General features: G+C 32.0%; 1 protein-coding gene across 10 annotated transcripts in view; it reads right to left on the bottom strand.

Moving 5' to 3' along the window:
* Positions 1-20,925, bottom strand: part of LOC127703064 (uncharacterized) — a 434,903-nt gene that overhangs the window by 190,839 nt on the left and 223,139 nt on the right. For 3 of the 10 annotated variants that reach the window (XM_052207450.1, XM_052207455.1, XM_052207457.1), the window contains exon 1: positions 20,488-20,571. The exons of the other annotated variants lie outside the window; for them this stretch is intronic. In XM_052207450.1, coding sequence (XP_052063410.1) covers positions 20,488-20,514 — 27 coding nt within the window. In that variant the 5' untranslated portion in view covers positions 20,515-20,571. Of the gene's footprint in view, positions 1-20,487; positions 20,572-20,925 lie in introns of those variants that run through there. 10 annotated transcript variants of the gene reach the window in all.

The following is a 20,925-nucleotide window of genomic DNA, read 5'->3' as shown; positions in this document are numbered from 1 at the left end:
TAGTTTTCATAAATATGTTACCACCAACGAAAGTCGAATGAAAATTTATCATTCCCGAATTTTCGTTTGTATTAGACGTGTTTAAATACTACGCTGATGTTAAATAACAATATCGATACAAGATTTAAGTGTGGATTTTCTCAGAATTCAGGTGCATTGAAAGGTATCAAGGCGTAGCATAGTATAATTTTATGGCAAATTACTAAGCAGGACTTGCAAAAGGTGCAAATAAATATGCCGTTTTCATAATATCCTCCTGGCCCAAAGATAACAAAATAAACTTCTACTGATGAAACTTAACGCCACTTTCAACAATATTTAAGTAATATCGGGGTCTAGTTTTATTGGTGGAGGAAACTGTGATACCATGAAAAAAACCAGCAATCCCTCACCGAAGCGTAAATTTAACACTTTGCCAGAATAGTGCCCGAATGTGGTAATCCTTTAAAACTTAATTTCGATAATAACAGACTTCCCGGTGTCCAAGCACTCCTTTTGTGTTGGGATGGGATTGTCTTTGTGAATAATACTGTTGTAAATATGTTAGTGAGACATTTCTGTCAATTCAGATAGGGAGTGTATACGGATTCCACTGTAACCTCGCAGTTCTCGTAGGATGCTCAGAATAACGGAATACGGAATAATGTACCAGTATATACGTACATACATACAGCCAGCCAGCCAGACAGACAGACAGATTATTTATGTTCCTGTCCAAGTCAGGAGCCTGTAGTTCAGTGGTTATCGTTGGTTTGTGTCTGTCATATTTGTTTTTCGTAAATTATTTTGTTAAAAATTAGGCCGTTAGTTTTCTAAATTAAATTGTTTCATATTTCTCATGTCGGGGCCTTTTACAGCCGACCATACGGTATGGGTTTTTCTCATTGATAAAGGCCGTACGGTTGCCTATAATTGCTTACATCCACTTCATTTGAACTTTGGTGGATAGTTGTCTCATTGGCAATTATACAACATCTCCTTATTTTTACATAATCACACACACACACACACACACACACACACACACACACAAACACACACATACATACATACATACACACATACATACCATACATACATACATACACACACACACACATACACACACACACACACACACAAATACATACACACATACATACATACATACATACATACATACATACATACATACATACATACATACATACATACATACATACATACATACATACATACACACACACATACATGCAAACACACCAGACAGACAGACAGACAGACAGACAGACAGACAGACAGACAGACAGACAGACAGACATACAACATACATACATACATACATACATACATACATACATACATACATACATTCGCATTGGGGAACATACAGTGAGCTATATGGTATATATTTTGTCTGCTGTGTTAAATGAATGTTTACTGTCTTCGTATCATTGCCAATCTCCGTTCTGTTTTTTTCTCTCACATAAATAGTGTGATGACGTGATTATTCTATGACTGAACATGCTTAGGTCCATGCTATTAGTATAATATGTGACATTTCACGTTCAACCACAAAACGCATTACACGTATGTGCTTGTTCGTGTATGTAAACTGACATTCTCGGTATCAACTTTGAGATGGTGAACAGAATATTATATTAATTGTTCAAACAGTATAGGATTTAATTGGGATACCATTACAACGCATTTAACTTTACATGTATACGATCTATTTAATGACTGTTTTCCAAAATTTGAGCGAAAAATAAAATAGATTCTAGTAAACATAGCAGCCTTTAGAATTGGGATTTTTTTTCTATAAATGTCAATATAACAAGCCACTGAAATATAGGAAAATATTCCTAGGAGCTTGTTTCGCCTTCATTTTGCTATTGATAATTTCTATCTATCTATCATAGCTTTCGAGATAATAATCAAACAATAGTAAGATATCTTCATGTTTAATTTGGTCAATAACCTCTAGATCTATTAGGTGTAATCAAATGATTTCCGTCATTTTTGCTTTCCAGAGTTTCTTACTGTCTACTATAGTTTTCAAGACAATCGGCAGAGCGCATTTGAATTCTATAATGGGTCAATTGACAATTTCTGCCATTTTCAATTATTTGCAGATCTAATTGATCTGGTCATTTTAACCTTTACTAAAACTTAATGTTTCTTTCTGTCTATACAATACAACATTTTACAAGATAATAACCAACAATTGCAATTTCAGGGGCAATTATCTGCTTATTCTGAATATTCCATCTGATATAGAACTTGACCTACTAACATCTAGGTTTAATTGTATCCTACTCAGTTTTGCTCTAACTGCTTCAGTTTTAGACATATAAGATAAAAAGAACTTAATTGTACCCCTATGTTCTATTTTTAGCATCTTGTTTGTTGATGAATCAAATACCCGGATAAAAAATTCGAGCAAAATTACTTAAGGAACAGTCATGTTAAATTTAGTAAAATTTGGTCATGTACTTTCAGAGAAAATTTTTTAAAAGTTTTTGATGACGGACGGACAGAGACGACAAACACCGGCTGGTAGAAATATATCATATGGGTGCTTAGGCCAAGTGAGCTAAAGAGACAATATGAAAATTAGGAGATATGTTTTTTTGCCAATTAGACACTATCCACCAAAGACCAAAGGAAGTGGATGAAAACAGTTTTGGGTCACCATACGGTCCACACCAATAAGCAAAACCCAAACTGTATTGTAAGCGTCACGATATGACAAAAAATTAAAAATATCCAAAGACATAACCAACTGCATTATTCAAAATAAAACTATAATTTAAGCACCGTTACTAAGCAAACATATACCCAATATATTTATATTCAAATAATATAATTATTTATTAATCACTGATTATTGACATTGTTGTATGGTTGATTTTGTGTGTTACACATTTATACATTCAAGTTTTGAACTTGAAGATTGGCGCCGTAGAAAATCGATTTAATCCTGCTGTTTATGTTTGTCTATGAGCAGAAAGTGGGTTGCGGATCGGAGATTGGAACATTCACAGACGGAGCAATACGTCATTGGAAATTGCAATACACATTCCGAGGTCACAAAAGTTCATACAACACTCGTCAACAGCAATACACAAAAATAGTCCGACAGTGGGCGGAGCTTTATAGCCATTTCATATCTGTATAGTATACAAATACAGGCTAGCAATATCTGTTGGGCTGTTAATGTATGATAAGACACCCAATTGCAGGATAAAGATAACATATCAGTTAATACACACCGACCTAGCGTACTTAAAATGGTTGTCAAAATAATGCTAAAGAAAAGAGTGCAATTATTTTTCGTACAGTGTCACTAAATAATATTTGTTCAGCAAATATTTCTGGAAAAAATCTCAACAAATAATGTATATAATTAAATCGAAAATATATATACCCTTATTATACGAATTCATTTTTAAGTCGTTATTGTGAAACGTTACACGTGAGTTCGTTTTCTTTCATTCTTATTAGACATTTTCGGAAACTATAGTTCACAATAACTTTTAAGTTGACGATGATAATTACAGGTAAACTTACCTGTGGGTCATCTCAAAATACACTATGTCATGAAAGATGTTGCTACATGCCCAACAAGCGAATATAATAAGATAAAAGATTTTTATTCCGATTGAAATCAGCAACTTCTTAGCCGTATTTGATTATAGAATAACTAATTGAAGAATTCAAATACAGAATTTGAAATATTCAACTAGTGACAAAGCAACTCATAAATTTACGAAGGCGCGTGAGCTAATCATCAGTGTTGTTCGGTCACAAGTTGAATATATTTTCGATATTTGAATTCTTTGATTTCTTATTCTTTTTTTTGCATTGAAAACGTTTTTTTTTTATTTAAATTAAAGAAAAAAGATTAAGGATCAATATCTTTTTCTACGCATTCACAATTTATTTTGATGCGGCGTCATCAACAACTTGTTGCAATACCTATTGTTACATATGACGTAAGAGGAGTGAAATAAGAAATTTATTTCACATGTGAAATTTTCGGGTTTTATTTAACTGGGAAAACACTGAAATTAATTGCACTATAAGTCATAATCTGTTTTAATCGTTTGATTCTGATGAAATGACTCTCAAGCCTTTAATATTTTAGAAATTTTCTTAGTCATGAATTTCTCATATATCAACAGTTTTCTTTTAACAAGCTGCATCAATGATATGCTATTCTGGGTCAGCTTTTTTGTCGTTTGAGCACTAGGTTCGGGCTTTGCTCGTCAGATAGTTCCAGATACCCGCCCTTTTGTTACAATACCGGACGTCTTTGTCGTAATATTTTTTCATCCCCGGATAACAGTTCCAACAAGGGATTATCTCCCTGAACCATTACTTGAACTTAGATATAGAATTGTAGACGATGCTGTAGAACTATGTTCTCAAATGTTTTCAAGTCACAGATACTCCTTTCATCAAACAACTGGAGAAACAGCCAAAACCTTTTTAGACATATTGAAAATAATTGGAAATGATACGTTCGTGCGTATCACTGATAGGCCACACAAACTTATCCTAGAAATAATGTTGTTCATGCTTTGGTCAGATCATATCGTTTACTTTCATAAGGCCTTTAATAATGAGCAAAATCCTTGCCATAGAAACTAGCTGTGACATGCTCCGGGAAAAAAAAACTACGATTTGTAATAAAATAAACTAACCTGATAAATCACGCTACAATAACATTAAGGTGTCAATTCTACTGCACCAGATGTGCATTTCGACCGGTGATTTCTTATGATAAATGTAATTTTTGACGTAAGGGGAATGACATTAATAAGCGAATATCCTAGTTTTTACCAACATTTTCATAATCTGGTACAGTGACCATCTCTAAATGAATTAAGAGCATCAGTGTGAAAAAACTGCTAATGGCAGTGGATGCTATTGACTAAAACTCAACGGCTTTAATTTTCAGGACATTGCGATGATATGGTCAACTGGTGAGCTTGACTCTCTTGAAAGGATTGTTTATGATTAAATATTTCCTAATGGATATCCTCTTGCGGGATCCTATAAACAACAACCAATACTGTGAAAACCGGAAAATTTAAAGAGAGGTGTCGAAAACTTATAATTTCATCAAAGAATACAGAGTTACTGTTGAGAAAAAAATTGAAGAATTACAGAGTTATGGATAGAGTTTGCAAACATTCCACCAGGAAGTTCTAACAAATTATAAATATGTGTGCTGCTTTTGTATGCAGGCGTCGCGACTTATTTTGTTGATTTGATTTAAAATAAATCTTATGAATGCGGTATTCGCTTTTCAATTCATCAACATTGTCCACTTTGAGATGACCCCTATATAATAATCTGTAAATGTCATCATCAATGTAAACATAAAAGTTTTAAACAGTTTTCGAAAATTTCTATTTGTCGGTTGTTAGTTGTGAGACACAGTCATGGGCGCCCTTTAAATTAATAAAAAAACAATTTGAAAAATGATAAGCGAACACGACTTTAAATGAAATTAATTCAAATCCCGTCATGCCCCAGGGTGGAAAAACGTCACAACTTACTGGTAAAATCCAATGAATGAAATTAATAATATGTAATATTCGTCTTTATTAGTGGTCATAGATCGGTAAAACTTTGCGAAAATGCATTTTATGTTATAATGATCATATGAAGATGATAAGACAAAATTTGCGAATTCTGCATGAACAGTTTTAAATTAGTATTTTCAAAGTTTGATAAGTTATCTAAACTATTAAATTTCAAAACAAATTTTAGATTTTAAATTATTTGTTGAAATTTTGAAAATTAAAAAAAAAAATGGAAAATTTGGAATGTTGATAATTTAAATCTTTGATAGAAAATGTAAAAAAAACTAAAATTAAAAAAAAAGTTAAAAAATGAACTGTTAAGTGTTACACGGACCTACCCTACTACATCTGCTGCGTGTGTAATATCCTTTTCCTTCAGGTGAATAAACTGTTTTATTCAAAATACAATTCACATAGAAAAACGTACTAAAAATAATACCAATAGAAAATATTTCTTTGTATTAATTTGTTTTCTTGCTTTTTAATGGTTATTTTTGTCTTGTATTTGTTGTGACTTTATTGTTGAAATTAAGACCAAACAAATTATTCTATTCAAATAAAAACAACAGCGGGAAGAATTGTCAGATTCTCTAACCTATAGCCACTTTACTACCTTGTGGCGATCGTATCATCACATTATGTTATATATATTCATTTATTAATTGCTACATTCAGCGATATCTTTTTTTAGAAATGAAGTTCAAGTGAGCGTACAAATGAAAAGAGATGTGGGGTATATATGTCCGTCGCAACATCTGCAACAGGGTACAGGACAGCAACATAACGACATTCAATTATCAAAAGACATCATTTTAATATTTAGTATCGATATGTTATCAAGCGCAACACAACGAGCGTTCAAAACGGGTAAATAACGAAATGTCAGGATATATTTAAAAGGGAGACTTATCTAATTGAAATTTTGTGATGAATTCTGATACTAATAAGCATCACGCAAAGTTGGGAATTATTGCAAACAAATACGCTATTGAGTAGGGTCGATAAAAAAAGATTAATATAGATAAAAGAATTTGTAAATTTTTCAAATTCAAATGAAGATAAAACTAGTTTCCTTTGGGATGTCATGCATTCCACCAACAACGACAAGTTATATTAGATTCTGCTTTAATTATATGACTGTTATAATTTCAAAATCTTGATACAGAAAACATAATTTATTCCGCTTCTTTCATAGTATGAATATGAAGAAATTTGCATCACTGTGCCTTTGCTTTATTATAAACATTTTACAATAAGACAAATTCTAAAGGCAAATCAAGGTCGTTAACTTTCCATACTTCCTATAGTCGTTGCCCTTTTGTCGTTGGTGGATAGCTGTCTCATTGGAAATCATCTTTTTTTTTAGCGGGAAAGTGAAATTGTAAGTTTGCAAAATATGCGGAAACGTAATACGCCCATAATGTCAAGTATTAGTTCCAGTTATAAAAGAGGACACATATTTTAAAACAATTATTTTGCACTCTACCAAACGTATGATTGACACAAACAACATCCAATGATTTAATATACTGGTCCGGCGTGAATATACCATTGCCAATAACAACATACACGATTTAGTCCTGAGGGATATTAAGTCGTCACGAAAACTTTCTCCTCTAGACTTTCCGCATGTTATGTTCTTAAAATGAGTACTATATCAAGAGTCAAGTGTACTGAAGTCTTATATTCGTCATTTGAATTCTGTTGGATAGTTGTCTCATTGGCAATCACACCACCTCTCCTGATTTCTATAATTATTGTTATTTATCATTCGTGTATGCACCTTTAATCAGTCCATTGTTTAAAATTAAAAGAAGGTGTTACAGTTATAAAAAAATAGTATAACCATGTCTACTTCTCTGTCTCAAATTGGGAAACTAATATGCTGTTTATGGGAAATAGGCAAGTGTTGCCAGACCGTTGAAAGTAACTGTTAAGGCATTCATAACTTTTCTAGACGCAGGCAATTTATAGAGCTTAACACATTGTAAGGCTATTTTTATTTAGAAAAGCGCGTCGAAAACTAATTCAATAAAATATTTTGTTTTTTTTTAAAGACTGCATGCTGATCTCCAGATGTGTAATTGTTTTGTTTGTGTTATTGGGTATCCTTCTAATTAACATATATCAAACATCTCCTTATGTTCGCGGAAAGAATACAAATATGTGTTGGTTGTTAAAAATGATTTTAAAAAAGAATAAACATTAATCGTATTTCAACATCGCAAGAAAGCATTCGAGAACATGGTGAAGAAGGCAAAACATGCACAGTATGGCGCGGATTGTGTGTCACAATTCAATTTATATGCAATTACATAAATATATTTACGCGTATGCGTTATTAATTCTGCATCTGCACAATTGTATTTATGCAATCGAGTAATTAATTCTGCACATGCGTAATTGTATTTATGCAATCGGGTTATTAATTATGCATATGCGTAATTCTAATTATGCAATCGAGTAATTCTATTTATGCAATTGAATAATTCTATTTATGTAATCGCGTTATTGATTATGCATATGCGTTATTGTATAAATTGTATATGTTGTATGAGTGCTGTACACATAATCGGTTATACGATTTCGTTTGAAAACGAACAAATTTTCGATAATGCAGAATTATTTTTTTATTTTCTTCCAAGCTTGTTCTAGCGTTTTATATATTAATTTTCAGTTTTATTTCATAAATGTTGCTTCTGTGTTGATGACCTTTTCAAAAGATTCGGACATATCATGAAAGAAAAATAAACACATAACGATTGCACCTGTAAATATTTAGAAAGAAAAGCAGAAAAACAAATGTGACAATGAAACACTTAGTCTATATGGTCAGTTCGTCTAAACACGTTCGCCGGCTTACAATATTTATAATTTAGTATGTAGGGGTTCCTTCGTATATGCATAAAACTATAAATAAGAGCTCTTGGTCATTTGTAATTTGTGCCACAAGCGTATGAAAATCAAATTCGGACATCTTCTGTGCCAAAACTAATGTATTTAGGTGCTCTTATTAATCGTTTCACTATTTAATGCCAATTTCGCTTTTTTAAATGATCTTCATTAATCATAAGTAGACCTTAAACATTCCTTGTAGTTCAAGCTTATTTTTTTGTGTCAAACTTGTCTAGTTTATGGTTATGCTGACACGACGGATATTGCATTTTTTGTACCGTAAATTGTTTACAATGATTCCTTAAGTCGAGAACAGACTCTTTAAGGCAACATGGTACGATTGTTATTCCTCCAACGCCAGGGGGGATATAGCAAAGACTCCGTTCTTCTGTCTTGTTTATACTGTAACTTGAGCAAAAATAGTGAATCATTTTAAAAATATTTTTGCAAGTAGTACCATTCTGCAGACTTTGGTTTAAATTTTTGAATTTCACTGTTTAAAGCACTGTTGTCGATAGACCAATCAGTGTGACGGGTAGAAAACCTTTCACGATCAAAACGATGGAAGAAGAATTTACAAAACCCTTTTTTTAAAATATTATATATCAGTTCGTACTTATTAAGTAGGTTTCTGACCAACTTCTCAATGTAATCATGAAAATTTAATCGTTTTGTAAAAGGTTGGGATTTTCCCAAAAGGGCGATTCTTCATACCAACGACACTACATGTCAACAACTCATCATTACTGTTTAACCAAAATTAACCAAACATTAAAAATAATTAAGTCCCAAATCACCCAAAAGAGTGTATTAGAACTTTCAACCAAAAATTACCAAAACTATAACGAAAAATAGTCCATGTACAAATTTAAAAGACGTAAAATAATTTAAAATGCTAACGAGTCTTTTTAGATTGTATAGAAACTCAATTTATGCATAGGAATTCTGGTGCAGTTTAAAGGGTATATTTCAGGGGAGACAATGTTTAAATTTCATGCAAACTATCGCCAAATATACCTTTGTTTGTTTTAAACTTCCACCCAATTTTACAACATTAGCCAGACACAGCATTAAACCATAAGTTCAAAAGAACTTAGCACATGCTTTTGTCTCTTTATGTGTTTTCATATGTTAGTGAAATATATCCGAACTAATATTAATTAGATATACATGTAGAACCGACTTCAAAATTTAACGTTTAATTTTACAAAAACAGCATATTAAAATAACTCTTCAACTAAGTGGCAAATTTTTGTTAAAGGCATTTTGACGAATTGTTAATAAGAAAATAAACAGGAAGTGCCCACAATAAAAAATCCCACACCGAAAGGAACTAACATTTTTTCAAAGTCTACAAGAACGAGACATCATATATGCCAATTATGATAGAAAGATGTCCCGACTTCGTACAGTAACTCTGATGAAAAACGGATTGGTGGAGTTAAACTAGTTTTATGGGTACTCAAACCTCTCCAAGTCATATCCAGACTATGTACATATATTCAGAAAGTTAACCAGGTATGACGCCACTCAAACTTCCCAATTGCTCTCCAGACCTACTACCAGCACTCTGTTCAGGTGCGGAAAATTTACATACGTCGTATACTTATTTGCACTTATGAATGTATTATTCCGATGCGTTCACATGAGTTTTATCATCCGTGTGCAATCAGCATGTCTTAATTTATTTGTACTATTATTTATACGTTGACACGAGCGTTATTATTCGTATCTAATCATCTAGTTTTTTATTATTATTTTTTCTTATGGACTATACTGCAGGCAAGTAATATACTGAGCTGGTTCTTTTAGAGTACTACACCTGGCGAACTGCCTCTAGTTAGACAGATACTCCACTCGCACAAATTATTCTGACTCCGAGTCAAACAGTCATAATTGCGCTAACACATAATTGCTACGTGCTTAGCGGATAAGCAGCTAGTAACCATTTTAAAAGTCGATCTCCTAATCCGAAAGAGAGCACGGTAACCATTACGGAGTGGTGCAGGTGCAGAATGAAGAACCGCAGTCAAAACGCTGATTCAATACTGTATATGTTTAGACCTCGAATTTTTTGCCTCTTATCGTAAAAGTTTCATGTTACTTTTATTATAATAAAAGATATCCCCATAACATGTAATGTTAATTATTGACAGATTTTCTCTTAAATCCATACGGCATTCATGAACAGCATTTTTCTTTCATATCTGGCCATTTAATATGACTCTAGTCTTGGTTGACCTCGACCTCTGCGTGTCCTTAGGAATTCTGCTCTAACTATGCATAAATTAATCACGGTAGACGTTCATAAATTATAACAGTAACATTAAAAGACCTGCGATTTTTTTTCATTTTTCATTTTTAACATTTGGAAGAGGCAACACACAGAGTTATACCACTGAAAACACACCCGCGGGTCCTTGACTGAATTAAAATACCTACGCCTTATTTTTAGCCTGGAATTTTAGTATTCGTATTGTCTTTTGATAAAGTCATGCTGATTATAAAGTGCACATTTTTCTCTGTTTTCAAAATCTTTCTGTTTGAACCCGCCCTGGCTTTCTCACTACAATATAGTAGTAGTATTCCAGATAGTGGAGGGAAGAATAAAGAAGAAGAACTACAACCGGAAACTACATGTACATGTGACATATACTATTGGTATCGGTACATGTATCGGATTCGACCCGGAACTTGTTAAGTATTGGTAATATTAATTATGTGGAAAACAAAAGGGTCTGGGATTGTGTAATTTTTAATCAACACCACTGTCCTTTATTAGTTATATATAAAGTTGAATTCTTTGATTCGGCGTTTTTACGTCATGCCGGCTAACAAATTGGACCTCGTTATTTTAGTGGTATAGATGCATATCAATGTCAACAATATTTTGTGATAAGCTCACATGGTTATAAAAAGTTACAAATGTTGCTACTTACATTTTCTAAGTCCAGAATACAGTGCTTGGTACTCAAGGTCAAATTTGATTAAAACATACTTGAAAATATTGAAATGTGCTGATTAAGGTAGATAGGGTGTCTTCCTCCATCTTGGATTTTGAAATATCAGAAAACAATCGGTCTAGATCTTTAATAAAATGTGCAAATTTTGAGAGTGGTCGGTAATTCATGTGTAAGAATTTTCATTTCAATATAGAAAATGACATGTTTTATCATATTTATAGTTGTATTTTACAAAAAACAGAATACTTTTGTTTGATTGAATTTTTTCCAACTTTGTCACATAAGGGGAGGCAACTCAAATGTAAGGGCAGATAATTCAGATAAAGTTACTTTTACAATAGACTGTGTTAGGAATTTACCTATTTTATTATGTAGCAAGAAAACGGGTACCGTGACCCCATTTTTTCTTTTTCTTATTTGAAAGCATAATGTTAGAGCTATCGTCTCATATTTTATCTCAAAATTCTATGGTGTAGTATTCGTTTTATGGCAGAAAATTGGGTTTTGCATGCATAATCTATACAAAAATCTGTCAATTTTGCACAACCTGTAGCGTGAAAATAAGCCCCGTGACCCATTCTTTTTATATTTTTTTTTAAAAAAGCATGAAATAAACTACATTTTGGCAAATTATTAAAAAATTCTATGGATTATAATTTAGACACCCCATCTACCTTAAACTATTGAGTTTAATCTTCCCAAATAACACACGGCTAGAACTTATCTTGTATAAAACATACATATGTTCACTTTATTTTTTCCCTGTCGTAATGAATTTGTATGGTCACAGTTTCCTTAAAAAAAAATTTTTTCCGAATAGACTATTTTTGTTTTTTTTCTTCCCATCCACCTATTTCAAAATGTTTATTTGAACTTACATGCCTACATTTTCTTCAAGATAATCTGATTTTTTTGGGATGACCATAATTCATAATTGTTAGTTAAGATGTTTATTGGCATCTGACCTATAACATTATACAATTTCAAGTTGTTTACATATATCGCGTTTTTTCGTAAAAATATAGACATACACTTATTTGCTTGGGACACAGTCTGCACATTATTCAAGTCTATAGACAGTTTGGATATTTTCACTTTTTACAGATATAACTGGTGGAGAGAGGTCTCTTTGGCATTCATAGCACATCTCCTTATTTTCATACAAAAAAATATCATGACATTGACGTTTTAACTCTTTGTTTTTATTTTGCTTTATCCCTGGAAATTTCAGATGATCTGTGGTATCAAACAGTAAATATTACTTTCGCCAAGTACATAAGACGCGACGAACTTGAACATAAGGTTTGTACTTATGTGTACCCCTAATAAGTTAATGCGTGTCTCTAGCACATGAAATTGCATGAAAAGACTTCTCACTGATAATGTAACATGACGGCCATGTAACAAAGTTGTTAAACAGATGACAGATTGACAAATAGTGCAATTGATGAATATTTTCAATTTGCACGAAAGCTAGTCGTTATGTTGTATGATCAAAAGGTAAACAAAACAACGTGTACAGTTGTCCTAAATATATTGCGGATAAAACTTGCTCCTTACTAAGACACGTCTCTGGACAATCCACTCCCTGATGAGTTCACGTTAAACACAATTAACCTCACGTATCCACCCAAAATGATTGATTCGAATCTATGTCAACCACCTCCGTGATCTTCGCTAAAATTTGGACGAAATGTTCAAATGTTGTTTTTTTTTTTAATTTTTTACAAGTACTTTACCAAATCTCAATCAAATGTCCATGCTTTGCTTTGCTTGAAAGTGAAGCGTATACAACTAATCTGCATTTTAATCAGATTAATAAAGCCTGTAGTTAGTACAAAATTACAAGTTAGGTACTTTAGAGACAAATAATGTAGGGGTCGTTTTGCTCAGTATTTAGTTTCCCAAGTTGTATTTTGCGCACTGGTGTTTGTCTTATGGTCGTTTTTTTGTTTTTTTGCCATGGCAATTTTAGTTCGGTATCTTTAGTCTCTCTTGTGAAAGTTAATATACCGTTTCCTACGAAATCTTTTATAAGACAGTGTTTCTCATCCAGTATTCTATTGAAATAAGGTAAATAGAACTGAAAAATTGAAAAATTACATATTCAAACTCGGAAAAGTTCTGACATCTTTTATCAAGGAAAACAGGGACGATTCATTCAAAATAGGTTTTTTTCGTCGATGGTTTGCTGATTTTGAATACGTTCAGGTACTCATAAATACTGACCGTTTCAATTTGTCGCTACTTAAACTTCATAAACGTGTTAGAAATTATGTTTCTCTCTTTTTCCCATGAGTGCTAGTAGCAAACAAACATTGTTGGCAACCTTAGCTTTCTTTCCATATTAATTCGCACGTTCTGAACAAAATACTTTTCAAATTAAAGGTTGTTTTATTTCTTTGTTTCAAGTTAGTGGTCATAATGTTGGTAGCGGGACTATTTAGTTTTCCGTTCAATTGCATGTTTTACTGTTACCATATATGATCTAAAAAGGCAAAGTTGGAGGTTTGTGCAACCCCGCCACCCCAAACCACTATCACCAACACCAACACCAAAACCAAACACACACATATGATGTACCTGTACTAGGTCAGACTATTGCCCCCTAGTTTATCACTGAAGTTTGAATTTAATTTTTTTTCCTGAGGAGTAGGGAGTTCGTGGTTGGTGTTGTATTTCCTAATTCTCAATACTGTTAAATTGGTACTTATTATTATCGTTTTAATGTATTATTGTTGTACTCAAAAGGGTTCATCTGCTTTGAGCAAAATCCGTCATGCGCAGACTTTTGTGCATGCCGTGTAAGTGAAATATGTTGTAACATGAATACACGCCTTGTTATGAATGACGGAAATGACAATGATGGAGTGCAGACCTAGGAACTTTTGCAAATCTGTAGTACGCTACAAAAAGATAGGATAAGGTTGTGGATTGGGGTTGACAGAATAAAAAATAATGGGCACAAAATATAGAGAATAGAGAAAAATGGACCAAGAAAATAAAGAATAGAGAATAATGAGGTGCTAAAATATAAAGAATAGAGAATAACATGAATAATGGGCAAAAAGTATTAAGAGTAGAAAAAAATGCCATATAAAATTAAAGAATACAGAAATAGAGGACCCCCCCCCCCCACCTTTCCAATCAAGACCCTCAGGGATAGGGCTCATATAAAATCAATGTAAGTAAATATAACTACCTAAAAGACATTTAATTTATTTAACTACCCATTTGGAAATAGTTTAATCGATAAAGCCAAACAAATTCATGTTGTAAACAAATACGGCAAAAACGGTATCATGTCATATTAAACCTAGCTGCTTTTGAACTGATACATCGTATCAGTATTGGCTGACAAATAACTTTGTAGTTTTGTCTTTCACGACAAATGATTTTTTTTCGTAAAATTGACATTATTTGTGAGGTCAAGGTCATTTTGATTTTATATGGTTGAAAACTTCATATTTTGAGTTTTGCAATTAAAAATGTCGTGTTGAGAAATTGTTTGTGAACAACTATCTAGAATTTAGTCCTTAGACGAAAATCTACTATTAATGAAGCCGAGTTTGTTTAAGTTTGTTATTTGACAGAAAACACATGTATAAGTGGAAAACAAATCAAAGTTGAAATCCTTTTTTAAAAATTGTGAAGTTGACCTTTAGCTTTAGTTTTAAATTAAATTGGACACTTATCTGATCCTTACGACAGGCATATTCTTATAGTACATTTTTTCCCTTTCAAATGATATATAATTTAGCTGTGTGTTCTTCTGTTGGGAGAGTAAATCTAAATAATTCTGTCCTTGGTCACCGTTCTATTAGGGGTCATTGTAAACTATAAGAACAGAAAACGCAACACAACGCAACGAAATATGTAAACTGAGAAACGAAAAACTAAGAAACCAAACAAAATCTGTAAAATGAAAAACATCGTTATTTTCATCAGAGTCGTTTCTGGTTTGATTGAATTATACAGAAACGAGTTTACCGGCTGTATGCCAGCCATCGTTCCCTGAACTAATAGTCGACTTGAAAATCATGATTAAAACATGCATTTCTATATGAATAACGAATCCAAACAAAAACCAAAGTTGTGAAACAAGCAATAATAATAGGTTGTATCATTTAGAATCATTATGCAAAATTTGCAATCGTTTTGCATACAATCAATAAAACAGTTTAAAATACAATGTTTAAATTGCATGATGATACAATGTCCTGTAAATTTACGCACCATGCAAATTTGCGTAATGTGTAAATGCATGTATCTGTGTATGTATTTTTCCATACATATGTAAATTTGCGCTTGAGAACAGGTCTTTTGAAAATGTACCACAAAAAGAAGACGACACAATACAGATGAGGTTTTGAAGGTTGGAATTTCCACCACCCAACATACACACAAACTGTTCCACAGAAATGAAAAAAAAACGTAAGGAAACATGCGAGAATTGTCCAATTTCCCCCAGAATCTCCTTTATGAAAAACCCGTGATGCGTCTCTGATATATTATTAAACCAAAGCCGGGTCAAATTGTCATAAAAAAGAACAATTACCAATAATAACATCACAAAAAGTTTCTTTAAATTCAGTTAAAATATACAGTAATGTATTCGCGAGAGAGATCAGTATTTATAAAGAATGTTCGGTGTACACAGCGAACGTTTGAAACGCTACCTCAAATTGGGAACATATTAAGATCAAATAATCTCTACTTTTATGTGGTAAGGATGTTTACAATAATTACAGATTTATGAGAGAATGGAATACGATGGCGATAATTTGAGACACCCTTTTGTAGCTCCTGCTGTGTTGATTAAGATAACGTTAAAATTTCTTGTGTAGTTATAGAGATGTCAGAGCTAAATTCATTCGATTGAACTGACCAAGATTTTGCCATTAATTGCATTATAAACAATTACATAATGATTGCATAACAAAAATATTGCATTCATTTAAAAGATTAATCTTTTATCTATCTATATATACCTCTTTTATTAATTTGTATGCAGTCATTAGAAAGTAACATCATTTTAAATGTTGGAGATTGGAAGTAAAAAAATCTTTGTATTGTGCTACCTTAAATAGAAATAAAACAATAAAACAAAGGACTTATGGATTGGGAAATTGAAATCGTGTAAAGATACAATTGTCGGGATTAAGTGGGGAGATAAACCTATTAAAGCTCTAGGGGTGTTTTTCGGACATGATAAAGTGGAATGCCAAAAATTAAATTGGGATTGTAAAATAGAAAACATGAATAAATTATTTATGTTATGGAAAAAACGAAATCTATTAATTTTAGGGAAAATCCTAATTATAAAGACTTTATTATTGCCTTTATTTACATTCCTAGTAAACGTCTGTTGAATTTTAGAAAATTATCTAAAAGAAATAGAAAACAGAAGATTTAAATATATTTGGGATGGGAAACCAGACAAAGTTAAAAGAAGCCTGATGATAGGTCCATATGAAAAGAAGGGTTTAAAAATAGTTGACTTTAAAAGTTATTATGTGGCTTTAAAAGCATCATGGGTAAATAGATTGGTAAATGGTAAACTTGCGACTTGGAAGCTTATACCATAGAAATATTTAAATGTTTCAAACAGAATTCTGTCAATATTTAGCATGAATTTGAACGATACTAAATCTCTAAAATATTCTTAAAATGTTCCTAGGTTTTATCAAAAAGTAATCTCCATTCTAAACAAGTTCAAAATAAACTGGATCGCTGAATTTCATTAATTAAAAAATTCTATCCCAGAAGAATGGATCCAAGTCGTTCAAAAAGAAAATTCGGTTAAAAATACAGTTAATATTCAGAGAAATAAGATTATCTGGAAAAAATCATTATACTGAGACTCAATTATTAACAAATGAAATATTATATAACTCTTTAATAAGTATAATAATAGAGCCATCAATAGGAATAAACAGATGGCTTAGAATCCTAGAAATACAAGAAACCTTAAATATGAATTCGTTGTACCAATTTATTTTTGAATATCTGACTGAAAATATTTAGATGGAAATTATTACAGTATATTGTTCCAACGAAAAAAACATTTATTGCAATGGAAAATAACTAAGACAGATAAGTGTAATTTTTGTAACCAAGAAAAAGATTACATTACATTTTTTTTCAAATAACGGAGTGGTGAAGGTTTAACTAGGTTTGTGGGATCTCAAACCTCCCTTTAATCATATCTTATTTCTATCAAAGTTATAAAGACATACTAGAAAATACTTGCACAAAACAAATGTGTCAAATGACCGCTTTACTATTTATCATCAACTGAAACCAGAAGCTCGTATGTGCCTGTTATTGCTCACCTGCCAAAGTCTGTCAAATTGAACCTGATATTTGATTTTTAAAGGACCTTCTATATATGCTTCCTGTAAATTGTGGTTACATTTGGCAATGAAAAAAGTAAAATAACAAAAATACCAAACCCCAAGTAAAATTCTAATCGAAAAGTCCATTACAAATCAAAAGCTCAAACACATCAAACGAATGGAAAACAACTGTCATATGTCAAATGGAGTTTCAGAGGACAAGATTGTAAAAAATATCAGCCAATCAGAAACAAAAATTGCCCATGGCAGCCATATTTGCTATCTGATCAGGACAAAATAAGAAACTTTCGTAAGGGACCTCCAATAAATGCTTCATGTCAAGTTTAGTTTAAATTTGGCCAACCAATTTGAGAGTAAAACTAAAATATTTAATCAGCCAATCAGAAACACGAATTGACCATGGAGGTCATGTTGTCTTACGATCAGAACAAAATGAGAAAATTTGTGAAGGACCAACCATAGATCTTTCCTGTAAAGTTTGGTTCCATTTGGCCAAGAGGTTTCAGAGGAGAAGGTTTGGCGGTTTCAGAGGAGGTTTTTTTAATATCACCCATGGCAGCCATGTTTGTTGTCCGATCGGAACAAAATGAGCAAATTTTATAGAGGACCTCTCAAAGATGCTTTACATGTATGTCAAGTTTTATTTATTTGATCAAGCGATTTAAGAGAAGAATATTTTTGAGATATTTCTCTCTTGCTCTCAAATTATATATAGCAACCTGCATATCATTTAATTTTGTTCGCTGAACAGATCCAAGCCTGGGCACTTCTGAATACAATTTATGGAAAAAAATAATTAAATTTGTATGAAGTTTTCGTACATGGGAAATCATGAATAGTATGTAATGCCGTTTTCTATCTACCTTATATACTCTTTTCATTTATGGAACTGATATCATAACTATTATAAATATAATAATTCTTTATGCGTGAACCCCCTATGTATTGGCGACTTTTGGAAGCTTCTATGAGCCATTCAGATATCCTCGGAAACAAGATTCTCGGAACGTCTCGAGAATCTTCGATCAATTATACAGGTAGTTATCTGTCTTTGATACGGCCTCTCTATGGATAGGCTACCACGTGACTGTGTATATTTCAACGAACCAAATTCATTTGTAGATCGGAAAGTATATAAGTAAAGAAAGTAAGTGACAGAACATATGCGTTTTGATGTGAATGTTTATTAAATATCAAGTATAAGGATAACGCAATTAAATAAATAATTAAATCGTGTTTTGATATGGTCCCTGTTCGCGTAGTGTGTGCAGTATTTAATACAACGTGCTATTGTGTTTTGTAATAATAAACTTGTGAATAGTATACTGACAATAAATTATGTCCAATAATCTGATTATTTCTGAACGTTTACCACTTAATTCCATCATACCCTGAGCAAAAGTCCGAAAAACAGTGGTTTGAAAAACAGAAAGATAATTAAACAAAACTTTATTCTGTCAAAAATAGTTAATTTCATTAACAGATACAATCAGACCAATGGAAATTCAATGTTCATTAAATCATTTAGTTTAACATACATGTGACAGAGTTGTCAAGTCACAACTGGAGAGTTTGGGCCACAAAACTGGAGATTTTTTATCGACATATTTATCGACGTTTTCCGTGTTCATTTTGATAATAAAGCTACATATTTCCCCCTTTTTTAAGATAACAGTATTACTATTAATGAATTATCTCTGTATTGTTACCATGTGAAATATTTTCCAACACTAAGCTGTACTAAAAATTTGTATGTGATTTTTTTTTCTTTACTCATCTTTGTCACCTATCTTAGTGTGTTCCTCAGTTCCAACATCCAATCATATTTTATGTGTTTTAAAGTGTTATTCAATTTTCCAAGCTTATTGTTGTTTCGGCCAGATTTAGCATAAACACTTAAAAATCATTAAATTACCATCCTTAAATGATTCTTCATTTGTTTTTCATTTATATTCTTTTATCAATTTACGTTATGCTAAGGAGGGTGACTTAAAACTTGATAAAACAAGGGAAGTAACCCGAAATTTCATTTAAGTGTTTTCAAATACACAAAGCTTTTATTACATAACGGCGGTTAGCCCGAGGTAAATATCGTTAATTAATAGTATATTTGACACCCAAGGTGTCAAATGAAGCCATATAATTATACAAGTTCTGTGATTTACAGGTAAAAATTACCTTCATCAGTGACACAAAAAAGTAATTATTGTGGACATCAATGGTAATAAAAAATAGAAACTGACAATTTTTTTGGGGTTCAAATTTTGAAAAAAACAGAAGATTTGAATAATTAACGGGAGGGACAGAAGAGGGCTTAAAATTCGGAAGATTTGGACTCCCGCTGGACGAACCACATGTCTGGACTTTCAGCGTTCCACTTCTAGACCCGAAACAAGGAGTTTTATTTCAATTATAGGACATTTAAATTTTGACATTATCATGTTTCGATGTCTCTTTCATGCAAATGTTTTAAGAAAATTCATATTTTGAAAGCAAGTTGGTTGTTGCGTTTCCTTTTATTTTGGGAGAGAATAGTTTATTGATTGATGGTTTGTTTTATATAATGAAGTAATTTTGTTTAGTGCACATCAATTTTAGTCCTTTTAAATTTGAAATACATTTATGAAAAATTCTATAAAAACAATGAGAATGAGGTAATCTGAAACTATGCACAAACATAATGCAAAATGTTACCTTAGATGATTTAACCATGGGATCCATTTCTTTTTGTTCTATCAGCCATTTTGTTAACTCAATGTTTCCACTGTAAGCTGCCAAATGTAATATTGTTTTCCCATCCTGTAATGATGATTAAAGTATTATGTTTTGGTGTTTAATGCTAGCTAAATAAATCAATAAATAAATAAATTACAGTGTATGATTAACGTCTGTCGTATACTAATAATTAAGTATTGTGTTGTAGTGTTTTATAGTAGTTAAATAATTCAGTGTTTGTGTCAGTTTAAGGTAGCACTACAGTCTAACAATGATTTTTTGAAGATATTTTTTTTATCACATAATTTTGAAGTAAGTTTCATTCTGCACAGTTTGTAAAAATCCCAAAGTCATTATCATATCACAACAGGGAGTAAATTGATAATGAACTTATGTAAATAAAGGCACATGGTAATT

The sequence above is a fragment of the Mytilus californianus genome, unplaced genomic scaffold, assembly GCF_021869535.1.
Source record: "Mytilus californianus isolate M0D057914Y unplaced genomic scaffold, xbMytCali1.0.p SCAF_5, whole genome shotgun sequence".
NCBI lineage: Eukaryota > Metazoa > Mollusca > Bivalvia > Mytilida > Mytilidae > Mytilus > Mytilus californianus.
This window is presented reverse-complemented; position numbering and strand designations above follow the sequence as displayed.